This window comes from Chiloscyllium plagiosum, unplaced genomic scaffold (genome assembly GCF_037043375.1).
Source record: "Chiloscyllium plagiosum isolate Xiang-an unplaced genomic scaffold, Cpla_swu_hap1 HiC_scaffold_19, whole genome shotgun sequence".
NCBI classification, from domain to species: domain Eukaryota; kingdom Metazoa; phylum Chordata; class Chondrichthyes; order Orectolobiformes; family Hemiscylliidae; genus Chiloscyllium; species Chiloscyllium plagiosum.
In genome coordinates, this window is record NW_028270157.1 from 6,326,039 (window position 1) to 6,342,282 (window position 16,244).

The 16,244-nt window shown below is 42.5% G+C and overlaps 1 protein-coding gene across 4 annotated transcripts in view; it reads left to right on the forward strand.

Annotated features, from left to right (window-relative positions):
- tmem117 (transmembrane protein 117) overlaps positions 1-16,244 on the forward strand; it is a 471,225-nt gene that overhangs the window by 179,395 nt on the left and 275,586 nt on the right. For all 4 annotated transcript variants that reach the window (XM_087997005.1, XM_043708698.2, XM_043708702.2 and 1 more), the window contains exon 3: positions 5,829-5,961. In XM_087997005.1, the coding sequence (XP_087853131.1) occupies positions 5,829-5,961 (133 nt within the window). The remainder of the gene's footprint in view (positions 1-5,828; positions 5,962-16,244) is intronic.

Below are 16,244 nucleotides of genomic sequence, written 5' to 3' on the forward strand. Positions count from 1 at the left end.
GGAATTTGGTAGGTCATGGTGTAGCTGTACAGGACATTGGTTAGGCCATTACTGGAATACTGCATGCAATTCCGGTCTCCCTGCTATAGGAAGGATGTTGTGAAACTTGAAAGGATTCAGAAAAGATTTACAAGGATGTGGCCAGGATTGAAGGGCTTGAGCTATAAAGAGGCTGAATAGGTGGGGGCTATTTTCCCTGGCGCGTTGAAGGCCGAGGGGTGACCTTAATGATATTTCTAACATCATGAGGGGCATGGAGAGAGTGAATAGACAAGGTATTTGAGGCATCCAAAACTAGAAGCCATATGTTTAAGGTGAGTGTGGAAAGATTTAAAAGGGACCCAAGGGGCAACTTTTTCAAGCAGAGGGTGTTGTGTGTATGGAATGAGCTGCCAGAGGAAGTGGTGGAGGCTGGTACAATTAGATCATTTTAAAAGGCATCTGGATGGGTACATGAAGAGGAAGGATTGAGAAGGTTATGGGCCAAATGCTGGCAAATGGGACTAGATTGATTTAGGATATCCTGGTTGGCATGGACAAATTGGACCAAAGGCAGGGGGTCTCCGTGCTATGCATCACTATGCCTGTATGGCTCTTTGTGAACTGGCGAAGTGGTGAAGGAAGAAAGTACCTGAGTGTAGGAGCTTGTTGGTATGGAATATAGCTATTTACAATTCAGTCGAAGTTCTATAGCTGTCAGTGCTGCCTCGGAGCTCTCAATCCCAACGTTGGTAAGCTGTGGGCTGGAAGGTATTTTTATTTCAAAGAATGATGTGTTAATTTGCCAATATATATTAAAGCACAAAGTAGTGTAGTTATAGTGTGAGGAAACAGAATGGCTTCTACGGGACTGCTTACTGGTCCATATTCTAGAACTCAGTGGCCAACCTAAATGAGTGTGCTTCTACTGTTACAGACTTCATTAAGTATGTAGATGACTGCATGCAGAAGATGTTAATCCAAATATTCCCCAACCAGGAGCCATGGATGAATTGAGAGATCCACCTCCTACTGATGTCCAGATCTGAGGTACTCCTAGTTGGGCGACCCTGATCTATGCAGGAAATCTAAGTACAACCTTCACAAAGCCATCAGGGATGCCAAGACGAAATACCAGATTGCCTAATCACATGGATACCCATCATTTGTGGCAAGACTTCTACGACATAACAGGCTACAAAGTGAAGTCGAACAAAATTGCGGGCAACAGTACCCTACCCAATAAGCTCAATGCATTCTATGCTTGCTTTGAACAAAAGGGCAGTGAAATGATATCACCTATCCTGTTGGCCTCTGATGCACCTGTGTACCTGCAGTCACCACCACAGACTTTAGATCAGCCCTCTTTTCCTGATGAAGGGCTTACACCTGAAATATCGATGACTCTCCTGCTCCTTGGATGCTGCCTGACCTGTGTTTTTCCAGCACCACACTCTCGACTCTGATCTCCAGCAGTCCTCACTTTCCATGGGTTCACCCTTAGGAGAAAGCAACTGGCCATATATAGGAGTCCTGCACAGACCAGCTGGCAGGAATATTTGTAGACGTTGTTAACCTCTCCTTACTGCAGTCTGAACTTCCCACATGCTTTAAGACCATCATCCCAGTGCAAAGAAAAAAAATCATGCAGCATTTGTCAATATCTACCATCCAGTGGCTCTGACGTTCAGTTACAATGTGCTTCAAGAGGTTGGTCATAGCTCACATCAGTTCCAGCCTCCCAGTTTGCCCTGATCTCTTGCAATTTGCCTACTGGTGCAACAAGTCCACAGTAGATGCCATCTCCCTGGCTGTACACTCATTCCAGGAATATCTGCTCGACAAAAATACGTACATCAGACTCCTACTTATTGACTACAGCTCTGCCTTCAACACCATAATTACAAACAAACTCATCTCCAAACTCCGGGAACTAGGTCTCTAGTCATGTCCCCTCTCCGTATCTGGATCCTTGACTTCCGGACCAATAGACCGCAATCTAGGCTAGCCAACAACACCACCTCAATGATGATCCTGAACGTCAATGCCCCACAAGGCTGCATACTCCGCCCCTACTATACTACTTATATGCACATTCACTACTGTGTTGCCAAATTCCACCCCAGCTTCATTTACAAATTTGTAAAGACGTCACTGCTGTGGGTCACATCTCAAACAACAGCACGATGGAGTGCAGGAAGGAAATTGAGTGCTTAATGGTATGGTGTAAAGACATCAATCTCCATCAATGTCAACAAATCGAAGGAGCTAGTCTTGACTTCAGGAAGCAGAGTAGAGGGCATCGCCTGTCAGAATCAATGATGCTGACATGAAGGTGGTCGAGAGCATCATTATCCTCAGTGGCAATCAGCAACAATCTGCCCTCGAGACCCACATCAAGAAAGCACAGCGATGCCTGTACTACTAGAGGCTAAGGAAATTCGGCATGTCCACAAGGACTCTACTACTACTTATAGATGCCCCATGGAAAGCATCCCATCTGGATACATCTCCAGCATGGCTTGGCAACTGTTCTTCCCAAGACCACAACCTACAGAGTCATGAACAGCTGTCCACTACGCAGCCTCCCATTCATTGACACAACTAGCCATATTTGGTACAGAATTGGCTTGAAAGTAGAAGACAGCGTGTGGTGGTGGAGAGTTGCTTTTCAGACTGAAGGCCTGTGACTAGTAGTGTGCCACAAGGATCAGTGCTGGGTCCACTGCTTTTCTTCATTTACATAAATGATTTGGATGCGAGCATAAGAGGTACAGTTGGTAAGTTTGCAGATGACACCAAAATTGGAGATATAGTGGACAGCGAAGAGGGTTACCTCAGATTACAACAGGACCTTGACCAGATGGGCCAATGGGCTGAGGAGTGGAAGATGGAGTTTAATTCAGACAAATGTGAGGCACTGTATTTTAGAAAGGCAAATCAGAGCAAGGCTTATACACTTAATGGTAAGGTCCTGGGGAGTGTTGCCAAACAAATAGACCTTGGAGTGCAGGGTCGTAGTTCCTTGAAAGAGGACTCCCAGGTCAACAGGATAGTGAAGGTGGTGTTTGGTATGCTTGTCTTTATTGGTCATTGCATTGAGTAGAGGAGTTGGGAGGTTATGTTGTGGCTGTACAGGACATTAGTTGGATCACTATTGGAATAATGCATGCAATTCTGGTTTCCCTGCTATAAGGAGGATGTTGTGAAACTTGAAAGGATTCAGAAAATATTTGTAAGAATGTTGCCAGGTTTGGAGGGTTTGAGCTTTAGGGAGAGGCTGAATAGGCTAGGGTTGTTTTTCCTGGAGCGTCGGAGGCTGAGGGGTGACCTTAGAAGTTTGTAAAATCATGGGGGGACATGGATAGGATAAACAGATGAAGTATTTTCCCCAGGGTGGGCATGGCATCCAAAACTAGAGGGGCATAGGTTTAAGGTGAGAGGGGAAAGATTTTAAAAGGGACCTAAGGGGCAATATTTTCACACGGGTGGTGCATGTATGGAATGCACTGCCAGAGGAAATGGAGGAGGCTGGTACTGTTACAACATTTTAAAAGGCATCTGGATGGGTACATGAATAGGAGGGTTTTAAGAGGGATATGGGCCAAATGCTGGCAAATGGGACTAGATTTATATAAGGATGTCTGGTCGGCTATTCAAATTGAACCGAAGGGCGTGTTTTCATACTGTATAGCTATATGACTTTGACTTCATCTCTACTTCCCGCTAGCTTGGGAAAGCAATCAACATAATCCCTCTTCCTACACCCCTTTGAAATTGTACCATTGCCTTTCATCATTTTCTTACATTATACTTCTTCATTATCTTTTAAAAAAATTATTTAATGGGTTTTGGGTGTCGAGACAATATTGGTCTATCCTTAATTGTCCTTTGTACGCCATTTCGGGGGTGGTTAAGGGTCTTGCCATGTTGTGGTATTCTCACTAGGCCGGGCCGGGTAAGAAAGCAGGCTTCCTTGCATGATAAAGATTAGTGAACCAGATGGGTGTTTATGACAATCAGTGATTTCATGACCTATATACTAGTGAGGCTAGCTGTGTGAGGATTTGATCCCCTGTTCACAAAGCATTAATAATTAAGGCAAGTGTGAGAGCATCTCAGCAGGTCCAGCAGCATCTGTAGAGAAAGAAATAGTTCACATGTCAAATCCAATTTGACTTCTCTTCAAGTATGGTATGACTCTTCATTGCTTCTAAAGTGTTAACTTAGTTTCTCTCTTCACAATGGTGCCAGACCGGAGTTTGTTCTTATTTTCGAACTCTAGGAACATCAGGACTTTTGCTACAGAATGTTAAACTGTGTGTATCACTAATATAAAAGCATTACCGCTAGGCAATCACCAACCCTTCAGGAGGACTTCCCTCCTGAGAGCCCTTATTATCCTTCCCTTCGTTTCTGCTATTTATAGTTTCAGTAATTCAAGAACCAAAGATAAAATAAGATGTTGAGACACAACCCTTTTGTTATTAAACAAGTCTTCAAGGTTCTTTATCTTGAATTACCTCATGGCAACATTTATCCACCATTCTGAGAAATGTTCTAACATATTGACAGTTTTGGCTTGTACATTTTCAGTTATTACAGGATTTTGAGCTTGCTTTGTGTCCATACATCAACCAATTTCAGTCTCAATCTCTAATGCCAATATGATGTAGTTTAGATCTTGCATAGCAAAGTTAGAAACAGGTAACAGAACTTCCCATGCCACCATATAATTAAGACAATGTAATAATATGAAGCCTTGTAAGTACAATGTCTTGTGACATTGACACTTTGAGAATGCAGTACTATTATTGCAAGATTTTAAGTCAGCTTTAGCTGAAGTTTAGTAATATTCAACAGAAGACCATTTTTGCTTAAATACATTTTGCTTACAAATTAGACAAAAATTTGAGGTGGAAAAGTTGTAGGGATCTCAAGGATGCAGGAGAAAGGAATAATTGGTCAACTCTTCAGAGCGGGACCAGGCATGATAGGTGGAATGACCACCTCCTGTGCTTATCACCTCATGATTGAGTCTGTTGAACCGCTTAACATTATATAAGTGATGTTCTAAAATTTGTCAGGTTGAGTAAAGATGTCTTTCCAAAGCTCATCTTTCCGTACATTACTCTGATTTGACCAAATTAGTATTTCAAGAAAACACCAATGTTTGTGGGTCTGCTGCACTCCAATAAAAGATTATTAAAACACAGCTTGTAGCTCTGAATGGAGGGCTTGGGATACAGGGATAGGCTGGGGTTTTTTTCATTGGAATGTAGGAAGTTAAGGAGAGACCTTTATAGACATTTATAAAATCCCCCCCACCCCAGGTGTCTTTTCCCTGGGGAGGGGGATTTCAAGTTTAGGGGGTACATTTACAAGGTGAGAGGAGAAAGATTTAAGAGTTGTTTTTTAATAACTATGACTCATTTGTGGAATGAACTTTCAGGGAAAATGGTGGATGCGGGTAGAGTTATAACATTTAAAAGATACTTGTAGATGAATCAAATGTTTGGAGAGACATGGACCAAGTGCAGGCAGGTGAGATTAGTTTAGTTTGGGATTATATTTGGCCTGGACTGATTGGACGTAAAGGATCTGTTTCCAGCTGTGTGACTCTGATTCTATTTAGCACTTCATGAATAAAGGAGTTCTTCCTGATGTGTCTAGATTGTTTTATCTTAATTGACATTTATTTCTCAATTTTCTGAACTGTTTTGTATGGCCTTATAATTTACAAGTTTAATTTAAAGAAAACCTGAAGCACATCACCGTAGCGAATGTTTAGGGAGTAAATTTCTTGCATTGAAACTAAGTAAGATTGCATTAAATTTTTCTTGCATTAGGTCAGTTACTTCGACTAAGTATGTTCCGAAAAGATCACGGCTCCTGGATGGTGATGTTTTTTTCCACTATTCTCTTCCTGTTCATCTTCTCTCACATTTACAACCTGGTCCTCTTAATCGCTGGAAACATGAGGTAAGTTTGGCAGTTTTATATCTGATTTAATTACCAATAGTGAACTGAAGTCACCTTCAATGCTGGATTAGTGCTGAGTAGAACACCACAGCAACGGTGAACTCCTTAGCTGTCTTAAACAGAAAAAAGCTTCTCACTGCCAATTTCAGGAAACTCTGAACATTAGGGTTGGAAATAATAGCAACAAATGTGCTATGGAAATGAGGAACCCAGCCCCTCCCCATGTCTGCCAGCATTTTCTGTTATGATTTTAACGCCAACTTTGATGTTTTCAACCTGAACTTTGGTTATGCAGAAACAGGTTACAATAGAGGATACAGTATTATCATTCCCCTCCAACATTGCTACCTCCACTTTTTAGTTCATAGATTGCATTTTCTGCCTTTTGATCAAAGTTAATTAAATAACATTTTACAGTATAGATTAAATAATTGTGAATTTGAATTTCCCAACTTGCTCCCAGTGATTTCTGTTTCTGTAATTCATACATTACAATCTTAAGTTGTTTTATATGTTCCCTGGCAGGGGCTGGCAGTGTTATTGAACTACTGTTTTTCCTGTTTCTAGTGATTTTTGAAACCCTCCATTGAACATAGTTCTAACACAACTGAAACTCCTGATCATTGCAACAAGCAGAACTGATTAGAATCGGGGGAGGGGAAGGTGGATATTACTTATGAACCTATCAGTTAGAAATATGACCAAGCGTTTGGTCTGTTTGATTTACTTTTAGACTTGATTGGGGTTAAATAAAAACAATTGAAGCATGTTTGCTGTTAAATGGTTGCTTAGCTGAATGGATTACTACTTCATTGCAAAGCAGTAAACCTTACCTTTTAATCAATCAGCATCTTTAATAATCACCCCTCCACCACTGCTGCACCCTGACGGCCATATCTACTGACTACAAGATATACAATGCAGCAATCTGGCAAAGCTCCTTCACAGGGCCTTGCAAAACCATGACGTTGACCACCTATTTAATAGCAAATACAGTATGTGCATGGAAACACTTGCAATTCCAAGATTCCCTCTGACTGGTACAGCATCCCTGACTTGGAAGTATGTTGTTGTTCCATCACTATTCCCAGGATCCTGGAACAGAGACACTACTACCACAGCGGATGTATCTACGCAACTTTCCTTGAGATGGCTCAAGAAGGCCTTCTCAAAAACACTTTGGATCGGGCAATAAATATTGGTCTTGCTATGTCCTTATCCCAATAACAAATTGGTAACATATTAAGGGCTGTAGCAGACTACATGAAACTGAAGAAAAGTAGAAATTGGATCAAGAAATAGGGGCTTAAAAAACCCATTTTCTTTTGGTTTTACTGGACTGAGCAAACTGGAATGGAATTGACCTGTACTCTATGCAACTTTCTCCCCACCTCCACCCTCCTCTCATTTATCTCTTCATCCTGCAGGCACTCTGCCTCTATTCCTGATGAAGGGCTTTTGCCCGAAACGTCGATTTTCCTGCTCGGATGCAGCCTGAACTGCTGTGCTTTTCCAGCACCACTCTAATCTAGACTCTGGTTTCCAGCATCTGCAGCCCTTGTTTTTACCTTCTTTTAGATCTGTCGATTTTTGCGACACTGTGACACAAAACTAATTAGTTTAGGTTATGGTGTCTCAGTAGTTAGCACTGCTGCCTCACAGCACCAGCGTCCCAGGTTCGATTCCAGCCTCAGGCGACTATCTGTGTGGAGTTTGCACATTCTCCCCGTGTCTGTGTGGGTTTCCTCTGGGTGCTCCAGTTTCCTCCCACAGTCCAAAGATGTGCAGGTTAGGTGAAGTGCATTAGTCAGAGGGAAATGTGTCTGGGTGGGTTCCTCTTCAGAGGGTCGGTGTGGATTTGTTGGGCCGCAGGGCCTGTTTCCACGCTGTAGGGAATCTAATCTAACCTAAGGTTCCTGCTTGCCTGAAAAAGACCTGTCCTGGAGCTACCTGCTCTGTTTCTCATTCTGTCAATGCAACTCTCTCAAACAACAAGCTTTTTTGATCTAAGTATTCGGGAATGATGTTCCATAATAATCCTGAACTCCTGTGAGTATTTCCAGTTCTCCTACTTTAATTCCCCTTTCCTTTATCCCTAGCTCTTGCCTGAGGGAGATGGGATAAATTGAGCCCTTTGGTGAGCTGTGTCTGCTGGTGCAGTTGTAGGTGCTAACAGTTTGTTCCATTATGGTTGTGAGGCCAATGGCCCACTTTTCCTGGGGCTGCCTGACAGGGTGCAGTGATTGTTCTCTTCACCAGTCTGTGGCAGGAAAAAACAATTAAGTTGCAAATTATACTTGTAACACATTAGTATCTGCTGTTAATAAACCTGAATGTGAATTAAACACCAACATCTCTTCATAAGAGATCTAATTAGTCTCACGTTGTAGAATGAAATCATTGCATATTTACAGCATGCAAGTCTGTCTGCTCTCTGTTGGAAGAACTCGCTGAGTCCCTCTCTCAATGCTTCTCCTTCCGATAGCCCTATCATCTGTTTCTCTTCAGATAATGATCCAATTCTTTTTAGAAGTCCTTAATTAAATGTGTCTCTGCTGTGCTGGCAGGCACTATATTCCAGATCACGGTAACTCTGCATAAAAGATTTCTTTCTGTTAGTATTGCTTTTCTCAATGACCTTAAACTATTGTGACCTAGCTGTCAATTATTCTGCCAACAGGAACTATTTTCCCCCTTTACTCTGCCCAGATGCCTGACAACACATTTAAACACTTAACCAAATCTCTGAATTCTCATTTTCCAGTAGAAATGTTCTAGTTCCTCTCCACATTTGAGGTTTAACATCAACATTAAGCATTATTTAATACTGATTTACACAGTACAGTTTTGTTATTAAGAAAGCTGCAAAGCCACTCAATTGTGAACTATTGTTGATCTCCTGTAGTGTATGCTGAAAACCTCATCAAAGTGTAGTCTTCAGACAAAGCTCTTAGAATTAATTGAATTTGTGATAGCTGTCTGTGGTTCAAAAATGAGGAAATGGACACTGCATATTCACACCTTTTTAAACACAAGGGGTTGTTTACAATTTGGGGAAAACAAGTGAAGCTAACAGACATAAGACAGTTACTTTTTGGGGATATTGATTTAGATAAATTGGCAGCATTTGTGGGTTCAGGGGAATTCTGCCTAGTAACTGTCTGATCCTGCTGCAGCTTTACACAGATCCTGTGCGTAAAATATAAGCAGAAGAAAAGAGAGATTTCCAAAAGCTAGTTGCATCTGTACTTCTCTCTATTCCCTTTCTCTGAAGTTGCCATCTCTAGTTCTCTCTTGCACAAGTAGGAGCACTGAATTCCGAGACACTGAAAGAAATAATCCTAAAAACCAAAGGAAAAAGGAGAGACTGAATCCCAATTCATCAACCAATGAACTAATGCCTGATCGTCAGTGTGCAGATAATATTATGTAATGGTGAGAGAAATGAAAGCATTTTAAGAATAACCTATCCAGATGTTTAATGTGAACTGGTAATAGAACTTTTTCTCTGAATTTTTTTTCCACCCATAGTATTTGTGAGCAATTTGAAGTAAATTTAAAGTTGCATGCTCATACAGTACCAATTCATTTTGTTTCTTTATTTTTGTCATTGGTGAAGATCATCAGTTTGATTGCAATAAATAATTATCATCTTGCTAAAAATCTAATGTGTCTTTCTTCTCACCTAAATCAGACTTAAGTAAAATTAATATTTTGGTTGCTTAATTACATTTTGACATTTGTGGTGATTCCAGCAAAAGTGGAATTCAACATTGACATGTCTTCCCAAAAGAATTGTGACAGTTTTGAATATAAATGTGGTAAAAGTATATTTTATGTTCATGCAAAAGTAACAGATATTGCTTAACTGAAAAGGGTACGCAACATGTTTTTTAAATAGCTTAAGAGGCACTGAAGGTAGAAAACATTTCTACAAAGATGAGGCTTTGAGGTTATAGATATCGGAAAAAATGAATAATTTTAGAACTCTTATTTAGAATAGAGAAGTTTGAGAATGACTTATCAAAATCAAAGTTAAAAATCACACTACACCAGGTTATAGTCCAACAGGTTTATTTGGAAGCACTGGCTTTTAGAGCGCTGCTCCTTCATCAGGTGGTTGTGGAGAATATCAAAATCAAACTGTGTTTGATTAGATGATAAATATTTCTATTTGTGCAAGAGTCCATATAGAAATATAGCCTGCAAATAATCTGATCGGAAAATCTGTATAAATCTCTTTACCCTGGAATGAAGTGACATGAAGTAGTTCAGATGAATAGTAGGGATGCATTTAAAGGAAAGATAGACATGTGAATGAGGGGCTAAAGCATTAGTGCTAATAGTTTTGGATACAATATGGTAGGAGGAGGCTTGGAAGGAACGTTAACACCAGTATATATTAGATGGGCCAAATGGCTTGTTACTTTTTTTTATTCACTCACGGAACATGGATGTCACTGCCCTTGAGAAGGTGGTAGTGAATGTTGCCTTGAACTGCTGCAGTCCATTTGGTGTAGGTACATCCATAATGTTCAGGATAAAATTCAGGATTTTGACCTAGTGACACTGAAGGAATGGCGATATTTCCAAATCTGAACGGTGAGTGGAGGTAAACTTGTAATTGCTGCCCTTGCCCATCTAGATGGCAATGGTTGTAGGTTTGGTTCAAGGATCTTTGAATTTCTGCAGTGCATCTTGTACCTAGCATACACCTAAGGCAACTGAGCATCTGTGGTGGATGTTTCTGGATGTGATGCCAATCAAGTGGGCTGCTTTGTACTGGATGGTGCCAAGCTTCCAGAGTGTTGGAGCTGTACTCATCCAGGCAAGTGGGGAGCATTCCATCACACTCCTGACTTGTGCCTTGTAGATGGTGGGCAAGCTTTGGAGAGTCAGGAGGTGAGTTATTTGAGTGTTCCTAGCTAAGTATTAATGTCCTATTGCATAAATCAGGTCTGGTCAGGGAGATGTAGACCTTACTTTCTAACTTAATCTTTGCCACGTGATAAGCCTGTTTGGTCTCTTACCGACAATTTATAGACAAGACCAATGGGGGAGGTAAAGCACAATCGTTATCCAGAATTTTCTTTTCCATTTTCATCTTGAGGGACACATGGGCTACATCTTACCTCTCTGACTGCTACAGAGGAGGATGCTGGAATTCCCTAGTCGACAAACACGAATGCTGGTGAAATTCATAGGTCGAGTTGCATCTATAGAGAGAGAAACAGAGTTAACATTTTGAATTCAGTATGACACTACTCCAAGACTAAGCTAAATTGTCAAGTAGTTTTTACAGATGGTGACAAAACCTTTTGAATTCTGGATTGCTGTAATTCTGCTCTAAAGTCAAAGTTCAACCAAAACTTTGGGAGTCAGAATGCAATAAGCATTGTTACTTGAGAGTTTTGTGCCGAGCAAGGAAAGGAAGATTCCAACAGCTTCTACTTTTGTACATTATGATTCATCGCAGTTTGAATAATTTTCAGTTTTATCTGCAAAAATCCCTCCTGGCATCAGCAATTGAGGTGAAAACCAGATATACCAACAGCAAACACAGGATTGTCTGCAAAAAAAGCTTTCTTAAAAAAAACCCACAAGAAACATAAATGTGTTTGACACTTGAATATCAGTCAATTCCTCAAACTGTGAAGACCTTCTGGCCATTTCTGAACTAGAATTGTACAACATTGAAAGGCTATTCAGTGCCTTGGGGCCTGTGTGGGCTCTTTGGAAGAGCTGCCTAATAAGACCCACCCAACCAACTCTTTCCTCTTGGCCCTAAATGCATACTCCAAGTAGTAATCCGATTCCCTTGAATCTACTTATCTCTACCTTCTATGGAATACAGTCCCATCATCATAATTCACTGGGATTTTGGTTCTTTTGTCAAGCTCTGGATATAGGTTCTCTCTGTGTACTTAGTGAAGATAGTGATAAGAGATGTGTGTGGTTTATATTCAAAGACCAAAGAACATTTACAGCCCATGATCAGGCCCTTCGGCCCTCCAAGCCTGAGCTGATCCAAATCTACTGTCTAAACCTGTCAGTCAATTCCTAAGCATCTGTATCCCTCTGCTCCCCACCTACTCATGCATCTGTCCAGACGCATCTTAAATGAATCTACCGTGCCTCCCTCTACCACCTCTGCTGGCAACGATTTCCAAACGCCCACCACCCTCTGTGTGAAGTACTTGCCACTTGTATCCCCCTTAAAATTTCCACCTCACCTTGAAAGCGTGACCTCTCGTTATTGAATCCCTCACCCTGGGAAAAAGCTTGTCTCTATCCACCCTGTCTATACCCTTCATTTTGTAAACCTCAATCAGGACCCCCTCAACCTCTTTTTTTTTTTCTAATGAAAATAAACCTAACCTACTCAACCTCTCTTCATAGCAAGCAGCTTCCATACTAGGCAACATCCTCGTAAACCTTCTCTGCACCCTCTCCAAAGCGTCCACATCCTTTGGGTAATGTGGCGACCAGAACTGTACACAGTATTCTAAATGCGGCCGAACCCATGTCTTGTACAATTTTAATTTGACTTGCCAGGTCTTATACTCAATATCCTGTTTCCACACTGTAAGTAATCTAATCTAATCTAATCCCGTCCAATGAAGGCAAGCATACTATATGCCTTTTTGACCACTCTATCCATCTGTGCAGCAATCTTCAGGGTACAATGGACCTGAACTCCCAGATCTCTCTGCCCATCAACTTTTCCCAAGGCTCTTCGTTCATTGTATAATTTACTCTAGAATTAGACTTGCCTAAATGCATCACCTCACATTTGTCTGGATTGAAATCCATCTGCCTTTTTTCCACCCAACTCTCCAGTCTGTCTATATCCTCCTATATTCTCTGACAATCCCTGAAGCTTTCTGCTACTTCACCAATCTTGTTATCTGCAATCTTGCTGATCATACCAACAGTGCCTCTTCTAGATCATTGACGTATATTACAAACAACAGTGGCCCCAGCACTGATTCCTGTGGAATACCACTGGTCACCTTTCTCCATTTCGAGAAACTCCCTTCAACTACTACTGTGTCCTGTTGCTCAACCAGTTCTTTATCCATCTAGCTATAACATCCTGTACACCATGTGACTTCACTTTCTCCGTTAGTCTACCATGGGGAACCTTATCAAACACGAGGAGAAAGTGAGGTCTGCAGACGCTGGAAATCAAAGCTGAAACTTTATTGCTGGAACAGCACAGCAGGTCAGGCAGCATCTAGGGAACAGAAGATTCGACGTTTCGGGCACATGCCCTTCTTCAGGAATGAGCAGAGAGTGTTCAGCAGGAGAAGATAAAAGGTAGGGAGGAGGGACTTGGAGGAGGGGCGTTGGAAATGTGATAGGTGGAAAGAGGTCAAGGTGAAGGTGATAGGTCGGAGTAGGGTGGAGGCGGAGAGGTCAAGAAGAAGACTGCAGGTCAGGAAGGCGGTGCCGGGCTGGAAGGATTCGGCTGAGACAAGGTGGGGGGAGGGGGGGATGAAGAAACTGGTGAAGTCCAAGTTCATCCCCTGTGGTTGGAGGGTTCCCAGTCGGAAGATAAGACGCTCCTCCTCCGACCGTCGCGTTGTTGTGGTTTGGCGGTGGATGAGTCCAATGACCTGCATATCCTCGGTGGAGTGGGAGGGGGAGTTGAAATGCTGTGCTACAGGGTGATTGGGTTGGTTCGTCCAGGTGGCCCAGAGGTGCTCTCTGAATCGCTCCGCAAGTAGGCGGCCTGTCTCCCCAATATTAGAGGAGGCCACATCGGGTGCAGAGGATGCAATAGATAATGTGTGTGGAGGTGCAGGTGAATCTGTGGCGGATATGGAAGTTTCCTTTGGGGCCTTGGAGAGAAGTGAGGGGGGAGGTGTGGGCGCAAGTGTTGCACCTCCTGCGGTTGCAAGGGAAGGTGCCGGGAGTGGAGGTTGGGTCGGTGGGGGGTATGGATCTGACAAGGGAGTCGCGGAGGGAGTGGTCTCTACGGAAAGCTGATAGAGGAGGGGAGGGAAATATATCCTTGGTGGTGGGGTCCGTTTGGAGGTGGCGGAAGTGACGGCGGATGATGCGCTGTACATGGAGATTGGTGGGGTGGTAGGTGAGGACCAGTGGGGTTCTGTCCTGGTGGCGGTTGGAGGGGCGGGGCTCAAGGGCGGAGGAGCGGGAAGTGGAGGAGATGCGGTGGAGGGCATCGTCGATCACGTCGGGGGGGAAAATTGCGGTCCTTGAAGAAGGAGGCCGTCTGTGTTGTGCGTATTTTGAACTGGTCCTCCTGGGAGCAGATGCGGCGGAGACGAAGGAATTGGGAGAATGGGATGGCGGGGTGGGAGGAGGTGTAGTCCAGCCTTATCAAACACCCTACTAAAGTCCATGTGTGTGACATCAACAGCCCTTCCTCCATCTATCAACTTGGTCACTTCCTTGAACTCTATAAAGTTGGTAAGGCACAATCTCCCCCGCACAAAACCATGTTTCCTATCACTGATAAGCCCATTCTTTTCTAAATATAAATAGATCCTATCCTTCAGTACCCTCTTCAGCAAATTTCCCACCACTGACGTCAGGCTCACAGGTCTGTAATTACCCAGAATATCCCTACTACCTTTCTTGTACAGGGGGAATAATATGAGCAGTCCTCCGACACCACCTCACCCATATTTAAGGATGCCACAAAGATATCTGTCAGGGTCCCGGCTATTTCCTCTTGCCTCCCTGAGCAACCTGGGATAGATCCCATCCAGTCCTGGGGATTTGTCCACCTTAACCTCTAGCCTACCCAACACATCTTCCCTACTTATGTCAACGTGATTCCGACTAATTAAACTTCTGTCTCTAATCTCAAGATTCATCATGTTCTTCACCTCCATGAACACTGATGCAAAGTAAATCATTCAGAATCTCACCCATTCTCTCAGGTTCGACACAGCCTTCCTTCATTATCCTTTTAGTGGACCAATCCTTTCTCAATGTATCTGCTTCTTATGTAATAATAAAATGCTTTGGGATTCTCCTTAATTCTGCTCGCTAAAGCTATTTCATGACCACTTTTAACCCGCTTGATTCCTCACTTAAAGCTTGTCCTACTCTTTCAATACTCCTCCAGGGCCTGTTCTATTCTTAGCTGCCTAGATCTTATATATGCTTCCCTTTTCCTCTTGGCTAGTTGTACAATTTCTCCTGTCATCCACGGTTCATGAATCTTCCCCTTCCTATCCTTTGCCTTCAATGGGACATGCCTACCTTGCACTATCTTTAACCTATATTTAAAGCCTCCCACATCTCAAATGTAGACTTCCCTTCAAATATAATCATTTTTAGAGTTGGATTTTTAAAGATTGTGTGGCATGTGATTTTTTACAAACAAAAAATAAACCATAAGTCTTTCCAGAGCAGTAACCACTAATCTAGTATGTGGCAGACAGCAGGACCTCCTGGAGTGTTAATGGAAAATTGCTTATAGTATTGTTGTTTATGATTGCTGGGGTAGCCATAGATCATTGTCTTGTTTTTCATTGAGTCATAGAGTTGTTTTGTATGACCCATTTGTCCAATGTGACCACACTGACCAAGACTCTTAAATGAATCTAGTCCCCTTTGCCAGCACTTGGCCCATATCCCTCCAAACCCTTCCTATTCATATACCCATCCAGATGCCTTTTAAATGTTGTAATTGTACCAGCCTCCATCACTTCCTCTGGCAGCTCATTCCATACACGTACAACCCTCTGTGTGAAAACATTACCCCTTCGGTTTCTTTTATATCTTTCCCCTCTTACCGTAAACCTATGTGCTTTGTTTGGATTCCCCTATCCTTTGAAAAGACCTTTAGCTATTCATCCTATCCATGTACCTAATGCTTTTCTAAACTTCTCTGAGGTCACCCAGGGATGCTCCAGGGAAAATAGCCCCAGCCTATTCAGCCTCTCCATGTCGCTCAAACCCTCCAATCCTGGCAACATCCTTGTAAATCTTTTCTGAACCCTTAAGTTAACAACTTCTTTCCTATAGCAGGGAGGCCAGAATTGAATGCAATATTCCAAAAGCGGCCTAATCAATGTCCTGTACAGCTGCAACATGATATCCCAACTCCAATATTTAATGCACCGACCAGTAAAGGCAAGTGTACCAAATGGTTTCTCCACTACTCTGTCTACCTGTGATTTCACCTTCAAGGAACTCCACCTTCAAAACCTGCACCCCAAGGTGTCTCTGTTCAGCAACACACCCCAGGACCTTAGCATCAAGTGTATAATCCTGCCCTGATTTGCCTTTCCAAAATGCAACAC